Below are 21,795 nucleotides of genomic sequence, written 5' to 3'. Positions count from 1 at the left end.
CTATAATTTATAAATTTATATTTGTTGTGTTTGTAAAGCATTTGAATGCCATAGAACCAAAAATAGTTTGGAAAATCCAAAAGTGCACGCCTCATAATTTTTTTTTAATAATTATTTATTAATAATTATTATTTTTGTTTATTTAATAACAATTAAACCACATCGAATCAGACCCTGAAAAATGAAAGGGTTCTATTCCTGAGCATACTCAAGCGTAAGAGAAAATAATTTGGAAAATCCAAAAGTGCACGCCTCATAATTTTTTTTTAATAAATATTTATTAATTATTATTTTTGTTTATTTAATAACAATTAAACCACATCGAATCAGACCCTGAAAAATGAAAGGGTTCTATTCCTGAGCATACTCAAGCGTAAGAGAAAAAAAAAGACTCGATTAGTAAAGTATTTCGGTCGCTATCGTGTTAACAAGAAAAAGGATCCGCACATACAGACACACGGACGTCCAAGACAGAACTTTTTTAAACTGTTTTTTCTAGTTTAAATAACAAAAATGACATCAAAAATATCATGAACGTTAAAAATAGTGTTTTTTCTTAATATGTGTGTGTATGTATTATCTTACAAGTGCAATGTATGATACTTAAAGACATTTTAAGTTTGAAAAATCAGATGTTTTGCGCGAAGCGACAGTAGTACCCACCTCAACGCTTCGCTTATGAGGCGTGCAATATCAAATTCAACTAAATTTATAGCTTTGTTCGAGCTCTGTGTATGTTTTTGGCATTGTGTAATGTGTTATCTATAGCTTGAAAATTGAAATGTCATTTATAAACTGCCTGTCTTGTGCTTACTGTCTGTTTTGTGATTTTTGTGAATAATAGTCGGGCGTATTGATGTATACTGAAAAAGTGATTTTGCGTAATTGAATGTCTTAGATCCTATGATTCTATTTACAAGATTATGAAGTGATTATTGAACGTTTTAGTCAATCCTCCACAGCTCACAAAATACTAGCAGTGATATATCTATAAAATTGTATAGTTGAACACCGATTTGGAATTTTATTTTCTTCTGCATGTAAAAGTATAATTTATTGTATATATGAACCTCGTGAATAATGTATGAGTCATATTTAAATTTTGTGCAGTAAATTACCACAAGTGTATTTTATAGTGTAAAAATGGCTGATTTAATTCGAGCTATGGGGGCGCCGATCGGACCCCCTATAAAGGACAAGTTAGGATCGCCTTCTACTGAATCTGAGGACGGCGGTGGTGATATAGCAGAATTAACGGCTGACTTGGAGCTTGATGAAGCTGACGGCCCGAGCACTAACGGTAAAATCGTTAAATATAGTAAATTTATTCATCATTTGATATTCGCCATCTGGTTGTGGTTTGTTTGGGGAAATATTTATAGCAGTATTTTTCGTCTCAGGAGAGCGACAGGCTGTTCTTGCTCCTCCAGAAAGTGAGTGGTACCATGGAAGGCTTGATAGATATACTTCTGAGGAAAGATTGTGGGCAACTGGAAAGCATGGAAGTTACTTAGGTAAGCATTTTATTTATATTTATATCATCATCAATGGCAAAGAAACATTTGAAGAAATAATATTTTCTCCATAATAAATAAATAAATAAATTTTTATTGTGAAGTCTTTCAGTACTTTAGCACAGTCATGAGTTAAGTTTACTTTGTACAATTTATATTTAACTAATTTCAATCCACTGAATATCTAGTCATTATATTTTTGAATAATTATAGTATGTATTTTCATTTTGGAATGAATCAAAATATTACTTATAAATTGAATATGAACTTACAGATACTTACACAATAATTTAATTATGATAATAAATATTGTACCTTTAATGCTAATACTAAATAACACAGTTATAGTCTGTCCACTATAAGAATTGCTTTTTGACAGCTCGACGGGTGATACCAGAAGTGATGTACAAACGATTATCGATTGTGATACTATTTCAATTATAAATTTAAAATATTATCATAAATCGAATCAGGTAACGTAAATTATAATTACAACGTAAACATACTAATAAGATATGTAATAATATGACCACATATCTATGCATTTTATGTTAAAACTAAACTTAATTAATATTTTATTATTTATTGGTTTCTATCATACAATTTAGTTGTCTTTATGTTTAAATTATATAACATAATAGAAGAGTTTTTCTGTATAGAATACATTTTACAGAGTATTTCTATCGATTATTATAATCTATCGACCCATCATTGAATAATTCTGTGTAGACATCACTAAGTGGGCGGGGCATGTCCATGAAGTACAATAATTATTTGTATGACATTTTAACATAGACAATACAATCCTTCATAGGCGTGAAGCTGTCAAAAAGCAAATAATATAATGGACAGAGTATAGTAAAAAATTTTAATTCAGAAGTGATTGAATAATTACAATAATTAGATGTTTATCTTGGGTACCAAGAAAAATTTGCCTATTCATTAATCAAATAATCTAGGTACCTATTTAAGGTATGTATCCAAAGTATTAAAATGAATTATGGTGATGTAAATTATCTATTAATTGTTCCATTATTTATTGTTGATTTTCATGACAACAGAGATAATAATCAAATGAGGTTACAAATACTTATTATAATGCTTTTGCTTTAATTAATTACACCAACAGATTATTTTTTCTTACATATTAATAGAAAATAATCAAAACATTGATTTCAATTCATATAAATTAAAAGAAAATTAGTTCTGAAAACTTAATAATTCATATAAGTAATTATAATTTTAATTGATGATTCTAAAACTATCCTATTCTAGTAAAATAACAATATTTATTTGAAATAGGGCTGATTTTTCAATCCTTGGTTAAAACTTATTTGCCGAATAATGTATAGAACTACCATTTTAAAAACATATTCTAATTGCCCGTATTTGACAGTTTACGTGACATTTTAATATTATCGTGTAATACTTTATTGGACGGATAAGTTTTATCCAAGCATTGAAAAATCGGCCCTTAATCAAATTAAAAATAAATACTTGTCTTGTAAGCCAAAACAAAAAAGTTAATTAATGGATTGTTGTGTTTAACAATTAATTAGACAATCATTTGTAATTACTTCTTCGGGAAATTAATTAACTCATTTCGATACTATTATAAGTACTTACAACTGTTTCTAATTAGTAATTATGATACTGTTGTGAAAAAGTCAATGTTAGTATTTCTAATAAGAAAGTTAATAGAGCATCAGAAAATAACACTAAGTTTATTATAATGAGAAGAAGAAGTAGAATTATAATTATTGGGAAGTTATAATTTGAATTTTGTGTCAAATAGTAAATAAGCAATCACACATAATATATCAAAGTCAAGTAAATGATTAGATGGATAATAGAAAATTAATGTATCTCTATATATTCATTAAATTTACTGGATGTAATTCGGAAAATAATAGGTACTTATGTATTTTTTTAAAGTCAAACTTCTGCGTGTTGAGAGTAAAATTTCAAATTGGCGTCATGACAATACCGTCACGTCAGGAGTAAGGCGACGATTTTGGTATCTTTGAATCTTGCTAAAGAAGTTTCACTTCTGTCACGTGTGCTCGGCACACACGCTCTTTTTTACTATATTACGTTTTTAATTATTATTAGTAGTAGGATATAAAAAACACCCAAAAGTGTTTTTAATCATCTTTAAACACTAAAAATAAAAAAGCATTACTCCAGTTCATACATTAGAGTGTGTTACAATAGACAATGTGCCGTGCAACATTAAAAGTTCCCATGCAAAAGTTTCTGCATGACTTACGTAATGTAAGGAGCTACCTGCCTTCTTGTCGGGTTTTAAGACATTCCAAAATTAGTGTTTGTATCGTAAGAGTGAATAGATTAATATACTGTTTTAGTTTAATATATATGTCGCCGTCATCGTCGGTTGCGAACCGACGGATATCACTCATAGCCATTCCATTAAATGTCGTCATTCAATGAACCCGCTAGTCATTCAATCAAATATGTAGCAGATTCAACCTCATGACTGAGACTCTGACATTCATAAACTAGCTTTCCGCCAGCGGCTTCGTCCGCTTTGCTTAAAACTTATCAAATTATATGATAAAACCTTCTTCAAGAACTACTATTAAGAACCCGCCATCGCAGGGTGTTAAGACTTCAGCATCAGAATCTGTTGCGCAGTTTTTAAGGCTTAAGAATACTTTGGGATGAACAGACTGCGACAGCGACTTTGGTTTATACGAGTGATAATATCTGCAATGCCTAATATTAATATAGTTTTCGATCGGGATTCGTGCTGAAACACTAGGTCTGAATTTGAATGAAATATAATGAAAATAAATATTGTATATTTGTATTAAACTAAACACTTTGAGTAGGCATCTTAAGCGTCTCAAGTGTCGACTGAGAAGCCTTACAAACCTACTTGATACTAATCTCTTTAACAAAGGCTTGAAGTTATTTTTGTGTATCGTAAAATAATCTATTCTTATGTTATATACGTGTACGTATAATGTAGGTAGTCGATGATATAATCTACACAAAATAGTTAAACGAAATATTTTTACAGTCCGAGAAAGCGACCGAAAGCCGGGCTCGTACGTACTGAGTTACCTAGGACGTACTGGCATTAACCACTTTCGGTAAGATATTTTAAACAATAGTTTAAATAAATAAATTTTTGTGATAAATAACTCTAATGATGTTATTTATTTTTAGTATAACAGCAGTATGCGGTGATTATTACATAGGAGGCCGTCAATTCGATTCCCTCGCTGAGCTTGTGGGTTTCTACAGCCATTGTTCGGACCTTTTGAAACGCGAGCGTCTCGTCGAGCCGGTTCCTCCGCCTGAACCTGTCAACGATAAAAAGGTTTGGCTGAAGAGCTGTTTTTGTGAAACGAGCTTTCTTTTTCTTTGCTGGTGCTATGCTTACTTTTGTCATTGCTAAGTAGCACACGATTCTTGTTAACTGAGTATTTTTACATTGATGAAGTTACACATATTTTTTAAAATATGCTACGGATTTTTTCGTTTCACTTTCCTGAAAATTTTACTTTGTACATAATATGTAATCCAAATAAGACATGTAGTACGAATATTCTGTTGACTATTGATCGGCTGATCTTCGGGAAAGCCTATGTCTAGCAGAGGGCGTCCTATTAACAGACATGTACCAAGATTCGTTATGAATTAAGTTACATATAATAATGAAAATAAAGCTTTTTGGAAAATTTTTCGACAACACTTTTAAATATTCAGTACACTTATACATATTGTATTTATAGTTAATACACAACAAAACTTAACTATGGCGAAAAACAATAGACTTTATAAAGTAACATTTGAAACAAAACATTACAGCTTATAATATAGCTCTTGTAATCTCCAATAATACATGTGTTCAACAGCGCGTGGTGGCCATTCTACCCTACACCAAGATGCCAGACACGGACGAGCTCACGTTTCAGAAGGGCGACATTTTCTTCGTCCACAATGACATGGGCGACGGCTGGCTTTGGGTCACTGCACACAGGTGACTATCTGAAAGACATACGTAACTTAAAAATAGGGATGCACTTTATTCTACGCCTAATGCAATCTCTACAACTGAGAAAATTCTTACAATAAATAATAGCGTTGAGTTGACTGCAGTTATAAAGATAAGATTGTGAATTTTTCTTATAAAGGATGCAACTTTCGATTACTTCGGATTTAAATTATTATAAAGTATATAATTTTTATTTTTTTAAAACACGTATATAAGGAACATGTACACATTCACACCATAAAAAAAATTAGATTCGCACGATGTTGTAAATTATCTTATGCAGTTTACCTTGACATCGCTATATAATTTTAATTTCCGCTGTGAACAATGAGTGCGTAGTTCCTATGATTACTGGTAGTAAGGGAGAGTGAAGTGTTTGCCGACCTTCATGATTAGTTTGGATCACAATTGTTTAATGTACACACATAAATTTGCATATTTCTATATCACATAGCTTCACTTAATGAATATACAGTAGCAATATAAACCCCTTATGAATTAACCCACAAATATTCAGTAACAAATTATATTTCGATACGCAGAAAGCAACTTAATTTAAATAAAGAATAAAAGAGTTATAAATAAAGTATGAATAAGCGGGAATTGTATTGTATTTTGTTACCAAATATGTTTCGAGACAGCCTACATTTAGTTATGGTTAGGTTACAATGCAAAATACTATGATACATTTGCTATTCGCATAATAATAGTGTGATTATGCTTCATATGATATTGTTTCATATTAGCAATCAACATGAGAAGCAGTTAATTATCATGTGTAGGTATAAAAAATAACAAATACGTAGTCTCTGACATCTATCTATGAATAAATATATTTTCGGAGCAATTCAAATTAGCATGATGAGCATGATAATAATTTTTGCTTTTTCTTTGAAATGACATATTATTTTTCAATAGAAAGTAGGACACATATCACTCTCTATCCCTCTATCTCTCCCAGACATAAAAATTGTATCATAATACCGCTCCATTGCGACGTGAAAGAATGTAAATAGTCAATAAACACACTTTTTTTACGTTTATAATAATAAAAGGTTTGATTTATTACCTCTTAATCACACGAATGTGTACCAATATTTTCACAATAAATTGAATAGTTTTTATAAAGAGTGTTGTAGAAGGGAGATAAACACTACACAGTAAATATAGACAATGTTCTACTTACGATAGAATCTGATCTCAAGGGGACCCTTGAATCTAAGAACAAAGAGGTATTACTCTTTAAATCTATTATTAGTATATTGTTTGATGTTTTATTATCATTATTGACAAGTTTATCAAATTAAAATCGAGGGTTTAAAGAAATTAATTAGTAAAACGTTCTGTAATGTTCCAAATGGTAGGTAATGAATAAAAAGTGGTATAACAGAAAGAAATTTAATGCCTTGTAAAGACTCTGCTCTAAATCTATCGATAAGATAAATACAATCATCACGATATTTTATATCTTCAATAAAATTGTAATTTTTATCGTAGGACGGGCGAGCAAGGAATGATCTTCAGGGAGTTAGTCGAGGACTTGGATCCCTCAATCGATCCAAATACTGTCTTCTCTTGGTTCCACCCAAATTGTACCAAGAGCGAGGCAGTTGATATGCTGGTCAAAGCTGGACCAGGTAGCTTTTTGGTCAGGTTAGTTTCCATCCTATATTTGATTTTAAATTTTTTCATAAATATTTGATAGATGAAAGAACAAGTAATTTTATCTGTTGATAACACTTCTAAAATGAAAATTTGATTTAAAATACGCACTTTTTTTATAATTAGCTTATATTACATAAAATTTTCGTAAAATGACCATATAACAATGTAGAATTATTCCGAAAATTGACATTTTTTACTTATTTGGCTAAACACTAAATGAAATTTCCAGGCCCTCAGATAACTCTCCCGGCGATTACTCCCTGTTCTTCCACATAAACAACCAAATCCAAAGGTTCAGGATTGAGAAGAAGGGCGTGCGGTACTTAATGGGCGGCAGGACGTTTGAGTGTTTGGACGCAGTGATCAATAGATATAGGAAGGAGCAGATTGTCGAAGGACACACTTTGGGACAGCCTGTATGTACATCATTAATGTTTAACTTCAATTTTTATTCCTATAAAAGATAAAATTATCTACTAAAACTAGTCTAATTACGCGTACCATACTATTTTAGAGTATTTAGTAAAAAATATGGATTAAATCGTTATTATTCACAATAAACTATTTTTCCAGCTCATTGCTGAAGGGCATGTAATAGAACCGCAGCAAAGCACAACAGGCGCTGCGGCTGAAAAGATATATGCAACTCTTAGAGAGTGTCGAGATCAAATTGGTCTGAAGAAAATGAAGGGTATAAAACACCAGGGATACTTGCACAAGAAATCGGATAAGGGCGCTAAGAAATGGAAGGCGTTATACTTCGTGTTGTTGCAAGAGGGAACGGACACGCATTTGTATTTCTACGACTCACCAAAGAGGACGAAGCCGAAAGGCTTGATTGACTTGTCCTGCGCTTATTTGTATCAGGTAATGATGCCTAGGAGGAAATTATTAATTTGGACAAATGATTTCAAACTAATAATTTAATCTGAAATATTGAATTTGGAGAAATTATACTTTAAAAAATGACGTAATTTAATTTTAAGCAGATTTTTACTAATTTTTTTTGTAACAACAGGTGCACGAGTCGCTGTGGGAGCGCGAGTTCTGCTTCCAACTAGTAGAGCGCGCGTTACCGTGCCTGTCGACGCACACGTTCCTCGCGGCGGCGTCCGCCACGGAGCTGCGCGGCTGGCTCGACGCGCTGCGCCCGCTGTGCGTGCCGCAGCAGGCGAGGCACCAGTCGAAAGTGAGCTTTATTGCTTGAGTAATAAGGTCGATTTTGTATTGATGTAATTTATTTACATAGGTAGGAAAACATTGCAGTCCTAAAGATGTCTTTAAAATGTTTATTTTATTACTTCTTAAATTTTGGTATCAGCATTTTTATTAAAAAAAGGGTGTGCCAACTTTAAAATAAACTTTACGAAAAATCATTTTCTATCAAAATATATGTTAATTATCTAATGTTTCTTGTGCTATTTCATTATAAATATAATTTAAAAAATCTATCAATCAAATTCAGCCAGCTTTCTCGTGAGAAAATTATACATTTTTCTCACAGCTATTTAGCTGGCTGAACATGTTTTTTTTAACAGGTTTTTTTAACTTAACAGGGAAGTTCCAAATCTTTGTAATCACACCGCCATACTGATGAATAAATAAATTGTTTACAAAAAAAATGGTTGTTTGTAAAGTAGGTTTACGATCGAGATGTTTACGTGATAACGTCTTATTGGTGGCAGCGCTCGAGATGAGACGGGAGATCGGTCCGTCTCTCTCTCGTTATATCTACGATCGCGCTCGTGAGGTTTTGGTGTGACTCAAGTTTCTGAACATGTCACCCGACTAAAACGATTTTAAAAACGTTATCACGTCAAAAATAACAAGATGTGTGTTGCAGGTGTCCCGCGTAGTGTGGCTGCGCGCGTTACGCGTGCGCTGCGTCACAGCGCACCGCCTGCCCGCTCGGCTCGCGCCCCGCCCGCACCTGCGGCTGGCGCTGGGCGCCGCGCCCGTCGCGCGCACCCGCCCGCGCCCCTCGCCCGACCCGCACTGGGACGATGAGTTTGTGTTTGAGTACGTGTGTTATTCATATTAGTATAAGATAAATAGAGGTGACTTTCATTTGGGAAACTCAAGTGTGTATTTGAAAATTTTAAAATATTCATTTTTTTTTCAATTGGCCATGGCCATGGACAAAATATTAACTCGCATCATTTATGAAATGAAATTACATCATACTCATGTTTATTTGCTCTATGTAATTGATAATTATAAACGCCTTAAGCATTGTCGTACATCATAATATACAAATATGTTGTAGCAGACTGTAATGAAACAATATTTTGTTACAGTGATGTCCCACCAGATGTCACGTCATTCACTATTACCGTACACAACACTGGCAAAAGGGGCAAAGAATCTGAGGTAAAATACATATGAAACTCTTACAATATAATATTTTACTTCTAAAATAATTGATAACATAATATATAATATTTGACTCAGGTTGCAGAATTAACCATTGAATTAGCAAATCTCGCAAATGGTGAAGAAGTAGAAGAATGGTATCCGCTGGCCGGTATGACACCTATTGGTGAATGGGGATCACTAAGACTGCGTATTAGGTAATTAATTACATATTATTATAATATCATTATTATTATATTATATAGTCTTTTGTTATTTTTAAATTGTATAGTTAAATAAATAAGTGAAATGTTTTGTATTTCGACCGAATTATAATAAAAAAAAAATAACATCATTGAAAATTCTAGATATATGCAAGAGCTGGTAATGCCTCGGGAAGAATATAACCCTCTTCGACAACTGCTGTTGGAGCCTGGCTTGCCTGCTGTCAAAGCGCTCGCGGACTTGTGTAGAACGGATCGGCAGCCTCTTGCTACTTGTGAGGAAATTTTTATTTTAGCATCACTAGTTAGTTTTGTTGATTGCATTATTTTGGGATAGTATACTGTGTATTACAAATTTAAACGTATGATAATTTGAGTAATTATTATGACGGCATATTAATTTAAAATGACCGTTTAGTACGTCGCGTCGTTTCCTTTTTTTATTATCTCATTAAAATAAAAAATAAAATGTTGTGTGGTTTTATGAAACCACGGTAAAAGTGAAACTCAGGCACAAAATTATCGTATTTGTACGATAATTATCGTACGGTTCGACCGTCACGCGACATGCGCTACACAGACCAAAAACTTTGAGACGATGTAATAAAAGTTTCACTTTAATAATTTGTATGAAATTTTTATTGAATTAATTTGACTGAATATGTGTACAGCGGTACTACACGCGTTCTCCGAGTGCGGGCGCGGCGCGGAGCTGGCGCACGAGCTGGCGGCCGCAGAGGTGGCGCGCGAGCCGGACCACCGCGCGCTGTTCCGCGGCGCCTCGCTCGCCACCGCCGTGCTGGACGAGTTCATGCACGCGCTCTGCAAGCCGTTCCTGCAGGTGTGCGTGGAGCTGGCGGCTGAAAACAAAAATAAAAAAGGAAAAAAATTCTCAAACTCAAAACCCAAATTCAAATGCAAACGCAAAAAACACAGACACTGACACAAACTTAATCTCCACCCTAAACTCAAATAAAAGGATGACTGATACACAAATTAATTTGAAACAAGAATTATTTTCAGAAGCCGATTTGAATCATCGTAATATTTTGATTTGGAATTTTTTGCAGTTTGACTACATAGAAGAGAAAATTTTGTTTATAATTTGATTGTCATATAATTTGAGATTTTATTCTCATTAAGTATCTAATTTCTAAATTATTAATTTTGTATGTTTGCAGGCAGCAATTTCTGAAACAGTACAGAAGTTGATTGATGCGAAGCAGTCTGCTGAACTCAATCCTACCAAAATGGATTCACCCGACGATGCCTGTAACAATGCTGAGTTTTTGCTTATGATTCTAGATCAAGTATGTTCCAATTCCTGGCAGATGTTTATCATAAAATTAAATAAGAGCAATATTTTTTTTACGAATTCAAAAACGTTTATTACCTATTCAATTTCTTCAATGCAAGTTTTGTTGCTGTGTTTGTATATTTTTCGTCACAACACGAGATCAATGAAATCACAACGCAATTTCAAAAGTTTAATCAAAACATTCACCTTAAACGTTTCTATTTACTTCTTGCCTTTGCCTATTTTTTCAATTCCCTTACATCATCTAAACGTAATTTACTCTACAACAGATCACGCTGTCGATATTCACATCTCCGGAAGCGTGTCCGCGGCCGATCCGCTACCTGTGCGGGTGTCTGCAGCGGGCCGCTGTTGCTAAGTGGCCTAATGAGAGATTTGTACGCACGCGCGTTGTTTCCGGTATGTGAAAAATATTTTATTACTATACATTTATTCCTACATCATCCTTACTTTTATTAAATCTATTTTGATTACTACTTTTTTGAAAATTTGATTATACTCAGTAATAACTATTACACAAAATATAACAATCAGTCAGTTTATTGGGTTGGATTAATATTATTTTATGATTTTTTTTTACGCAAAAAGGAAATGGTATATTTCAGTTATTCCAGATAGGTGATGTTAATACTTGTAATGCACATAGTCCAGTACACTGCCAGTGTTTAATACTCTCAGTGTTATACCTTTTTTTTTATAGTGGGAAAATCTTCCAAAGATACCCACGGCCCCCGGGGAAGGAGTCGTGGGTTATGTCGGATTCTTACCGACTAAAACCCCACTGTGTTCCGTCGAGCCGCTTTAATGATGGGGCCGCGGGTATTGGTTAGAATTCTTCCGCGACTCAGTGTTATACCCTACTCTAACATAAGTGTTTTAGGGTTCATATTCCCATAGCAGATACGCCCAGCATACACTAAAATATTGTATTAGCCACTATATTGTCTAATCTATACCCTAACACCTGTACATAGGGTTCATATTCCTCCGTCTGATCTGCCCGGCGCTAGTGGAGCCGCGCGCGTGGGGGCTGTTAAGCGCGGCGCCTCCGCCTCACGCGCAACGATCACTGCTCATGGTGGCCAAGTGCTTGCAGAACTTGGCTAATCTTGTTGAGTTTGGCGCTAAGGTACATATTATATGAGATATATAGATTTTTTTCTGAGGTTTAATGATGACATATGCTTGGCTGATGTGTTTATATACTTATTGATGTGTGTGAAATAAAACAAAATTATATGATAAGTTTGCAAATGATTATTCGGTGAAATAAAATTCTGCGAAACGTTGGTTAGCAAGTGATAATCTGGCAAACAATTTTTTGCGAGAAGGCAAGATACCTAAAAGGTTACATATTTCATTTCATTCAATATTTCTAGGAACCATACATGGAAGTGGTGAATCCATTTATTTTGAAGAACAAGGAGCGGATGGTTGTATTTTTGGATCAGCTCAGCTCAGTGCAAGACCCTGGCAATGTGCAAACTAATTCTAACAATAATTTTGATATTGGTGAGTTAATACTAAATAATAATTTACTAAAACTTCTGGTTAACATTTGCTGTATGAATTTTATATTATTAAAAAAAATGTACGTCAAATGTTCAAATGTCAAAGTTCAATGATAAAACTTTCTATTTATTTGAACTTGATACTTGAACAAAAATACTATTAAAAAAACGTGTGTAAATAATTCTTTAGGTTTCAAATAGGGATGTAACGATACCGATACCGATATCAAACAATTCAAAAAACCGCGCCCAATGAACGATGCGGGAGGCCGCCCGCGCGTGCGCACTTTGTTTTCTGAAAAAACTCTACCAATAGTAAACTTTTATTAGGTACTGATTGTATGTACGTATAACTTAAAGTTTAACTGACCTTGCAAAATAATAATACTAAAATAAATGGTTTTCTTGTTTTTTGATTTGGCATTGTTATTTAAAAGAATACGATTTACACTTGAGTCTGTTAAATGTTGGTAACTTTATCGCCAATTATAAAACAACCGATACCGATATCAAACAATTCAAAAAACCGCGCCCAATGAACGATGCGGGAGGCCGCCCGCGCGTGCGCACTTTGTTTTCTGAAAAAACTCTACCAATAGTAAACTTTTATTAGGTACTGATTGTATGTACGTATAACTTAAAGTTTAACTGACTTTGCAAAATAATAATACTAAAATAAATGGTTTTCTTGTTTTTTGATTTGGCATTGTTATTTAAAAGAATACGATTTACACTTGAGTCTGTTAAATGTTGGTAACTTTTATGCATAATTCACTATTTATTTTTCTACCAAGCCATCGATATCGGTATCGGTATCGTATCGGCAAAATCATGTTTCGTTACATCACTAGTTTCAAACATTAATACAGATTTAAAAAATTCTATAGGATAGTATAAAAAATGACAAATGCTTAAAACAGACATAAATTACCGCCTATTTCTCCTACCACAGCAAAAGAGCTAGCCACCATCCACCACATCTGCGTGTCGCACCTCAGCGAGCTGCAGAACCTCGCCAAGAGCCAACCGGCGATACGCAAGCTGGTGACCGTCACCGAAATGCTGACCAAGCACAAGCACAAGTACCTGGAGATGATCAGATAGGGTACGCCTTTATGTGACACAGGTGGGTTTTATTATAGAACTAGCGGTCCGCCCTGGCTTCGCCCGTGGTACCTACATGTTTAAACTATCCTATCTCTCAAGTTGGATCGAACTGCACATGGTGTGCGAATTTTATTATAATCGGTTAAGTGGTTTAGGAGTCCATTGAGGGCAAACATTGTGACACGAGATTTATATATACATATTAAGATTTATTGTCAATAGGGAAGCGCAATAGCGAACACAATATCGCCTGATGTTTAGCTAACGTGCTTTCCTAGTAGGTACCTGTTCACTCTACACTTAAATTCTCTCATATTATTCTTGTCGCGGAATATAGATTCAGGAAGCATGCTCCAGTTCATAAGAAAGTGATAAAGTACAAAAGCCAAGCTTATTGCTTATCACTGATTCCTTCCAGGATATAATTCAAATTTTTGTCTGAAATATAGTGATTAAAGCTTTTTCAATTACTAGCTGCGCCTCGCGGTTTTGCTCACGTTTCTCTGTTCCAGTTGGTCTTAGCGAGATGATATAATTCAAGAATTTTTCAAATCAGACCAGTAGTTCCTGAGATTAGCGCGTTCAAACAAACAAACTCTTCAGCTTTATAATATTAGTATTACAATTTAGATTATGTTAAAACATAAATGGTGTCCGTCTGTCTTTTCATTTAGCCAGGCTCAGTTGAACCAAACCGAGGAACTGAGGAGGATATTTCTTCAATTATTTAAAATAATTTATACAATACAAAACGTTTTTAAATTCAGCCTTTATTTTGCTAGTTAATTCGTTCATTCGTAAGAAACATAATATTTATATTATAATTTATTCTTCTTTTGCAGGGTAAAAAGCATTAAGGAAAGCAGTAGAGGTAGTGTCTAGAAGAGTTCCTCGGGACTTAGTCGTACTCGTGTAGTCATTGTTAGCTTTAGCATTGATTTTACTTCCAACGAATACAAACCTTCTTGGGCCTGCATTTATATTGTCACTCGGTTTGAAGTGCAGTACATTGCTCCATATGTTAAAACATACTGTGGTATGATTTTAACATAAAGAGAAATGTATTAAATCTCATGTCTTCGAAACGGCGTCGTTCCGTGCGCTAACGTGCCAAATGTATTCGTTAATATTTATTGTATTGCAATATCATAAGGGCGTGAGTTACGGTTGTTTTGGTCAACTATGTCCAAATTGTAACTTTACTGATCACTAGATTTCCGCCCGCGGCTTCGCCCGCGTTTCCAAAGGAAAACCCGCATAGTTCCCGTTCCCGTGGGATTTCCGGGATAAAACCTATCCTATGTGTTAATCCAAGTTACCCTCTATATGTGTGCTAAATTTCATTGTAATCGGTTCAGTAGTTTTTACGTGAAAGAGTAACAAACATCCATACATCCATACATCCTTACAAACTTTCGCCTTTATAATAGATATTAGATGATCCAACACTGGATGCTTAAAATGTTTTAATCTTTATTTGAATGCGAACCTCTCATAGTCATTGAATAATATATATACAATACCTCATCGATCTTTATGATATTGCCATACTGCACACTTAATATTCCTTTATAAGTATATTTAACTTTTATTTCACTGCCTATTACATTTACGTAAAATAGCTCTCTAGTATCTAAGTCGTATTTATTGCTAGCTGTTTGTTTAGTATACGGAATTTATTCACTTACAATTATTTTTGGCGGCTTTTTAAGCTGATTTTGATTTTTTAATAATATTATAGAATTTCAAAACTTATGAGGTATCGGTAAGATTTTGTACAACCATTTTACACCAAATACCTCGCTAGAATGTATGGTTATACATAGTTTTTGACTTTTGTATTTCATGAACACTTGGGCCTATCATTATCCAATTATAAAGCATAAAAGAATAACTTTTTCTTTATCACAAATTTAAAACTGACATTGATTAAAATTAAGTAACTATTTATTTCTTTTTACGACTCAAACTTATTCTAAGATTAAATTTAATAACAGCACACATTTATGAATAAGTACCTATTCATCAAATACATTGTCCTATGATGTAACAATTATTGGGTCAGATTTTAATATTCAAAATTTATATGACTAGTATTTATAAAACACCCAATGGAGATTCGGCTAAGATGTATCGTTTAGATTTAGGTTATTAGAAGTAAGATAGTATTCGGTCGTCAATCGTGAAACACCAAAAATTATAAGTGAGTAAATGTTTGGGATGTGGCAGTTGATGTTGGTTCGTTCTCTGAACATTTCACGTGTTCTACGCTCCGCACCCCTAAAATTATTATTCTCTGTGATAAAAAAAAAGAATTTTTATACTGTTTTTATTTTATTGCGTCACATAACATTACTCCAATTCTTTATGTTGATTTAAACATGTTCGGTTATTATAAGTTATCTGGCTATAAGAAATGATATTTCAGAAAACAATGGATACTTATCGTTAAATAAGGTATACAATATGAACTTAGATTCAGGTTCGTACTTCAGAACATAATACATACCTCAAATTAGGGAATCCTTGGGGTCAATGTATAAATTATGTGTATTTTCATTTAAAATGTGGGTAATGTTTTGTGACTGTGATGTCTGTCTATTATGTATCCATTGCAAAAATTGAATTTTACTTTTTTTATAAGTTTTTATAAGTACTTTAGTTATTAATTTTCGTGGATTCTTCATGCTCAACTAATTTTAATTCCTTGCCATATTTGATTAATAAACCGAATTATTATTTTTGTCTTGTTGGTCTACAATTGTTTCAATACGTAATTTTGATGAAAGAACTAAAGCATTTATTCGGACATTCCCTTGATGCCTTTTACCATAACTTTAAAGAAAATTTCTATGGAAACTATTTTTGATAATGTATGAATGAGACTAAGAATGAAATCTTTTTTCCAAAATCAAAATATAAAAATACTAATAAATAAACTTATAAAGTGATCCCTTACGTTGATAGTTATTCACATCTATTATTTTATTATATTCTATCATGGTTATAAATTTTATTTTTAATAATCATAATATTTTAAATGTGCCTATTTAAAAAGCATAATAATTATGTTCATGCAAAGTTTGATAGTATCTAACTTAGAACTGTTGCAGCTTTGAAAGTTGATCAAAGCTTTTATATCTGTTTTTTTTTGTATTTTTTCATAATTTTTCACTCTATAATTCTTTATTGTCGACAATTAATCATCAATGAGTCGAATACAGAAGATGAAAGGTAAACTCAGATTTTATTTTTAATTTTGTTCCATCATGTCATAATAACTGTTTAATGATGAATGTATGTTTATTTTCTTTATAATTGTAACACCATCATATAAAATGCTTGAATATTAAACTTTATAGTCTTATTTAAAGTAACTATTTCCTTAATCTTAGGTTCAATAAAGAAACATCATAGTATATAATAAGGCAATTCCTTGACTTCATTTTTATTATTTATAAGTTTCTGATATGGCATTTTATATTATGATTTTTGTTAATCTTTTATATACCTTGTATAACATTAAAATAGTTGCAGATTGAACTGACTTGCATCGAAACTAATATATTTAGCAATAGTAAGTAGGTCTAGTGGATGTTGCTGTACTGTGCTTACGATAGGAAAATGTCTAGACTGATTTACGCTCCAATTATTAGAAGTATGATTAAATAATATAAGCATAGCACTACTTTTCACAAAATGTAAACAATTTTTTTCCATATATGGCTGGTTTGATAAGAAGATTTTGTACTGTGCGATTTAGTGATTGTATTGGTAGAAACTTATATTATTATTATATTATAATATTATTATTATAATGTTAACTTTTTCATGTATATCCACTTTTATTATAAAATTGTAACATTATTTATATGCAACTGCATCAATGCACAGCTTCGATTGTGCACTTGTTAACAACAGCATTTTATTGTGGATAAAGTACATAATGAAGAAATAGGGCATTTTTGTTTCACCATAATTACCCATGTTACTTGAGAATTATACTTATTTTGTATTAATAAATTCAAAATGTAATCAAGACTAGCTTTAGATTTGTGACTGTTCTATAATCTTTTTATATTCTAACCTTAGTATGTACTGTTTTTCTATTAAATTTTTATCTGTGCTAGATCCAGATTTGACAAATAAAGTACCAAAAAAAGATATATTGTTTTCTTTATTTCCCTAATTACATTAAATTATGTTAAAAATAGAATTGTAAATGCCATTATCACACAGCAAACTGCAACATAAGGTGATTTCCTTTCTCCAATTCTAGCACATTTCCAAAATGTTCCTAAAAGGCTGAAATAATAAAAAAAAAACCTATTACAATATTACCACTAAATTTTAACTACATAAATCATATTCAATTCATAAATCAATGTTGGTAAAAATAATTATTAATCTTATAATTACCCGGTTTTATTTCTGTCCATCAAACTGGGGAAAAATGATCTCAAATAAGCACACGTACATATTAACAGCAGTATAACAGATAGTAAACTTTGGAAGTTAAAAATCGCACTCTGAAAAAAAAAAATTTGTTCAAATTCCAACACTGCGCTTACTTATTCAATACTAATAGGAATTAATCGTATAATGTTTTATGATATCCAATTAAGCACGTAGGAATATTTTGAATTCGGCACAAATACTTACAAACTTACCATTTTGTATGTTTTTTTATAAACTTATCAATCTACTTTAGCTGTAAATCAATCTACTTTAGCTGTAAATCTACTTTAGCTGGGTTCTTAAATCTATAGTTGTATTTGAAAGTCAGTTTTTATGAAGTATATTCTCTATTTCTGAAAATATTTAAAAACTTTTATTAGTTCCACGATACACAAAATTCCAAAATATAAGCAACAGCTGACAGTGACAGGCGACAGCGATGCCCGATGGTTGCCTGTTGATGTTGAAAACGTCACTATTGATGTTAATATCAATGGTAAAATTATCAATGGTAAAATTGTCAATGGTAAAATTATCAATGGTAAAATTGTCATTCAAGAACAAAACCTAATGTACAAATATTTATTTAATATACTTCTTTTTTATATTATATTATGCCGTGTAAGAAATAAAGCGAACGTTTCATCTATTGCTGTTCAAAAACTTAAAAAATTCAAGTCTATAAGAAGTCCCGTGTTATGAGGCAGATGATAAGTTGTATCTATTTCATAAATTTGTATATCATGAACAAATAGGTGATCAGTTTTCAGAGCCATGTTTGCTTAAAAATACAGTGACTGTTTATTGTCCATATCAATTTGTACGGACTTTTAATAAATAACTTTTTGTACTCTGTGGTTCGTGATCTTTTTTCTTCGTCATTTGCATGTCATTTGTCAAAATCAAATTTTGACGTTCGCGTTGAAATCAAAACTTGAAAGTTGAAATCAAAATCTATTGAAAATGGGTTAATGGCTGTGAATTCATTCTTTAAAATCATATTTACTTATAAGGATAAAGTTTATTGATCATTGATCCATATAAAATGGATGACGATAAGTACGCTTTAGTTGAAAAAATCGTGAAAGACATACACAATGTACTTTCGAAAACCGCTGAGTTGTGAGTATTCGCCTATTTTGGCATCATTTCAATAAACTTGAAGAAAATGAAAGTTTGTAAATACGTTTTATATTTTGTTTTTACAGGTATGCTTTCGATATAGTCCCTGTTGACTCAAATTTCAGAAATAAGTCACCTGTATTATGTGTAGAGAATTGTCTGGGACTGGAGTCATGGTGTGTAAAACACGTATACATGTATTGCTATTCTGAAATAAGGGACAAATTTGGTATGAATTCTCAGCGAAAACACAAGAAAATTACCACACTGGATTCTGAACGCCTAGTAAAATTATTAAATGCTACATTACTTATCAATCCTGATGTAACAACTCTCTGGAATAAGAGAAGGGAAATTGTACAAATACTTTTACTAGATAAAGTGTCGGAATTGCAATTTTCCCAATTAGTATTATCAAGAAAACCTAAATGTAATGATGCCTTTGCATATAGAAGATGGCTCTTGGGTGCATTGTTACTGAGTATGTAATTCTCTATTTATTGTTGCAGTTCTTATGTTTTTTTTTATTTTGCTAAAATTTTCTTCCTTTCAGGTGATAATGTGCAGCCAAATTCATTAGAAAATTTAATAAATTCAGAGCTGAGAATATGTGACGAAACTTCAGACAAGAGCCCCAATAATTATCACAGTTGGAGTCATAGACTTTGGGTTGTAAACAACATGAAGAATGTTCTTAAACAATTTGATATGAACTCATTGTATATTAAAGAGTATATATTTTCTGAAAAATGTATTTCCAGCCATATATCAGATTATAGCTGTTTCCATTACCGTCAATTTTGTATTAAAAATGTTTTTAGTTTGATCAACTCATCATGGAAATCATTTGAAAATTCAATAGATATTAATCTAAGAAAAGTCCTTGTACGATTAATAGCCAGTAATTTGCCTAAAGATGGAACAATTCAAGCGTCAGAAGACAATCTAGTTTCATATTCAGAAGAAAACTTAATAAATTTTCTTCTCTCTTGTAATGTAAAGAATTGTAATTGCACTGTAAATAATGTAGCGTTATGTAGAAAGTTAGAAGTAATATGTCATGAATTGGTTCTTAATAATGAGCTTATAAGATTTTATCAAAGTCATGAAACATTATGGTATCATAGACGATTTATATTGCATGAGTTAATTGCAATGATGTATGATCATTTTAGTTTATTTAGAAATAATGGCATTCTTGTGAAGAAAAATTGTAAACATTGCAGTTTAAATGATATGAGGCAAAAACAGGCAAAGATCTCTCGATATGATAGTAATTGTATATACAATAGTGTACTTTTTCAAGTTATTTTAACTCATGAAAATAAATTCATTGAAGAAAGACAGAGTGATGGAGATAATTATGCTGGAAGACATGAAAAATATTTAAAATTTGTTGAAGGTCTCAATAATGTTATGTAAATTTGAAATTTTAATAATTAACATATTATGTATTCATTTTACTTATATATGAAATTAAGATGTTGAAGATTTGTGTTACATTTTATTATAAACATCATAGGTAGTATGTACATCTGTGTTTAAATGCTATGTTACTTTTCAAATTCATGTTAGAAGATCTCTAAAAAGAACAATAGAGGCTATTTAAAATAAATTAATGGAATTATTATTTTACATCATTTATTTCGTTCAGTAAATATAATCGTTTTTAGAATATAAATTATTCACTATATGTAATAAAATATTTTGGAAGCTGCATGAAGCCATCAAGTGGTATATTTAATTTTCCACTCTTATATTTAGGCAATGCTAGAGACATCTAGTTTAAGAGAAAGTAGTGTTTTTACCAAAATATAAATTGTTTTGTATTTAGTGAGTACTTATATTGCTCATAAATAAACGTGGTCTCCTAGTTATAATGTATATTGCAAGTTTTTTAGATTTTTAATAAATCTGATCTTAATTTATTTTTACTTTAGTTACTGTTTTTATATGTATAATGTAATATACTTAGTAATATAATATGTATAATGTAATGTAATATAATGTATAATATACTTAATAAAATGATTCCATTAAGTAAGTTGATAAAGTCTTTTATTTATTTATTCCCGTAGTTTAGTTTTAATTCGTTTTTCTGGTTTAGGTACACAATTTAGTTCATAGTCACAATTTTTGTTTCTAAACATTATCTAAATAATATTATGCAAAAACTTTTGAGTGGGTGTTGTCAGGGTAATGTTAGGTTATGCTTAGGTTCTAAGGCTCTATTTAAGGCGGAAACTCGTCATAGCGTGGAGTTAGCTTTTCTATGTAATACATTTTTCCTAACAACATTCGGCAACTTCTTTCTTTGGCAACAATAATTATTATATTATTTATTATTCATAGCATTAGCTAAAATTATTCAACTTTATTAGTTTTCAGTACAAGGTCATAAGCAAATTACTTTAAATAAAATTCTGTTACATAGGTGCCTATAGAATGTTCAGATTCATATTTAATGCTGCCTTAAAGATGATAGTATTAATGGGGTACA

At 31.9% G+C, this 21,795-nt stretch overlaps 3 protein-coding genes across 4 annotated transcripts; 2 read left to right on the top strand and 1 right to left on the bottom strand.

Annotated features, from left to right (window-relative positions):
* Nucleotides 1-797: 797 nt before the first annotated feature.
* Nucleotides 798-16,030, top strand: vap (RAS p21 protein activator vap). 2 transcript variants are annotated; one of them, XM_089707562.1, is made up of 21 exons: nucleotides 798-1,046; nucleotides 1,137-1,300; nucleotides 1,401-1,514; nucleotides 4,558-4,630; nucleotides 4,707-4,860; nucleotides 5,399-5,523; nucleotides 7,036-7,191; nucleotides 7,433-7,619; nucleotides 7,777-8,070; nucleotides 8,222-8,392; nucleotides 9,047-9,222; nucleotides 9,501-9,573; nucleotides 9,655-9,773; nucleotides 9,924-10,054; nucleotides 10,451-10,620; nucleotides 10,961-11,089; nucleotides 11,367-11,496; nucleotides 12,072-12,226; nucleotides 12,477-12,609; nucleotides 13,561-13,734; nucleotides 14,558-16,030. In XM_089707562.1, exons 2-20 carry the CDS (start codon nucleotides 1,144-1,146, stop codon nucleotides 13,710-13,712), a joined length of 2,799 nt encoding a protein of 932 aa, XP_089563688.1. In that variant the 5' UTR covers nucleotides 798-1,046; nucleotides 1,137-1,143; the 3' UTR covers nucleotides 13,713-13,734; nucleotides 14,558-16,030. The 2 variants fall into 2 exon arrangements, with proteins under 2 accessions (XP_089563688.1, XP_089563687.1); XM_089707561.1 differs by having other exon boundaries at nucleotides 798-1,300.
* Nucleotides 16,031-17,874: 1,844 nt separating this feature from the next.
* Nucleotides 17,875-18,620, bottom strand: ksh (transmembrane protein 167A-like protein ksh). Its single transcript, XM_089707572.1, has 3 exons — nucleotides 18,386-18,620; nucleotides 18,135-18,244; nucleotides 17,875-18,020 (listed from the first exon to the last, which is right to left on the bottom strand). The coding sequence occupies exons 1-3, from the start codon at nucleotides 18,386-18,388 to the stop codon at nucleotides 17,915-17,917; spliced, it is 219 nt and encodes a 72-aa protein (XP_089563698.1). The 5' UTR covers nucleotides 18,389-18,620; the 3' UTR covers nucleotides 17,875-17,914.
* A 483-nt stretch (nucleotides 18,621-19,103) lies between these two features.
* Nucleotides 19,104-21,265, top strand: temp (protein prenyltransferase alpha subunit repeat-containing protein tempura). Its single transcript, XM_089707368.1, has 3 exons — nucleotides 19,104-19,295; nucleotides 19,382-19,776; nucleotides 19,849-21,265. Exons 1-3 carry the CDS (start codon nucleotides 19,219-19,221, stop codon nucleotides 20,715-20,717), a joined length of 1,341 nt encoding a protein of 446 aa, XP_089563494.1. The 5' UTR covers nucleotides 19,104-19,218; the 3' UTR covers nucleotides 20,718-21,265.
* Nucleotides 21,266-21,795: the final 530 nt, after the last annotated feature.

Source organism: Colias philodice, chromosome 19, assembly GCF_061535455.1.
Source record: "Colias philodice isolate Cphi_HAF_F1 chromosome 19, ilColPhil1 Martin Lab GWU primary, whole genome shotgun sequence".
In the NCBI taxonomy this organism is placed as follows: Eukaryota; Metazoa; Arthropoda; class Insecta; order Lepidoptera; family Pieridae; genus Colias; species Colias philodice.
Note: the sequence above shows the minus strand (reverse complement) of the source record. Positions and strands in the feature narration are given on the sequence as shown.

Bases quoted from the DNA above. Each gene is read 5' to 3' on its own strand.
- vap (XM_089707562.1), top strand. From the start codon at position 1,144: ATGGCTGATTTAATTCGAGCTATGGGGGCGCCGATCGGACCCCCTATA. The intron at 7,620-7,776 runs GTATGTACATCA...CTATTTTTCCAG, and splicing joins GACACACTTTGGGACAGCCT to CTCATTGCTGAAGGGCATGT. The intron at 9,774-9,923 runs GTAATTAATTAC...TGAAAATTCTAG, and splicing joins TCACTAAGACTGCGTATTAG to ATATATGCAAGAGCTGGTAA.
- ksh (XM_089707572.1), bottom strand. The intron at 18,021-18,134 runs GTAATTATAAGA...TTATTATTTCAG, and splicing joins ATGGACAGAAATAAAACCGG to CCTTTTAGGAACATTTTGGA.
- temp (XM_089707368.1), top strand. From the start codon at position 19,219: ATGGATGACGATAAGTACGCTTTAGTTGAAAAAATCGTGAAAGACATA. The intron at 19,296-19,381 runs GTGAGTATTCGC...TTGTTTTTACAG, and splicing joins CTTTCGAAAACCGCTGAGTT to GTATGCTTTCGATATAGTCC. The intron at 19,777-19,848 runs GTATGTAATTCT...TCTTCCTTTCAG, and splicing joins CTTGGGTGCATTGTTACTGA to GTGATAATGTGCAGCCAAAT.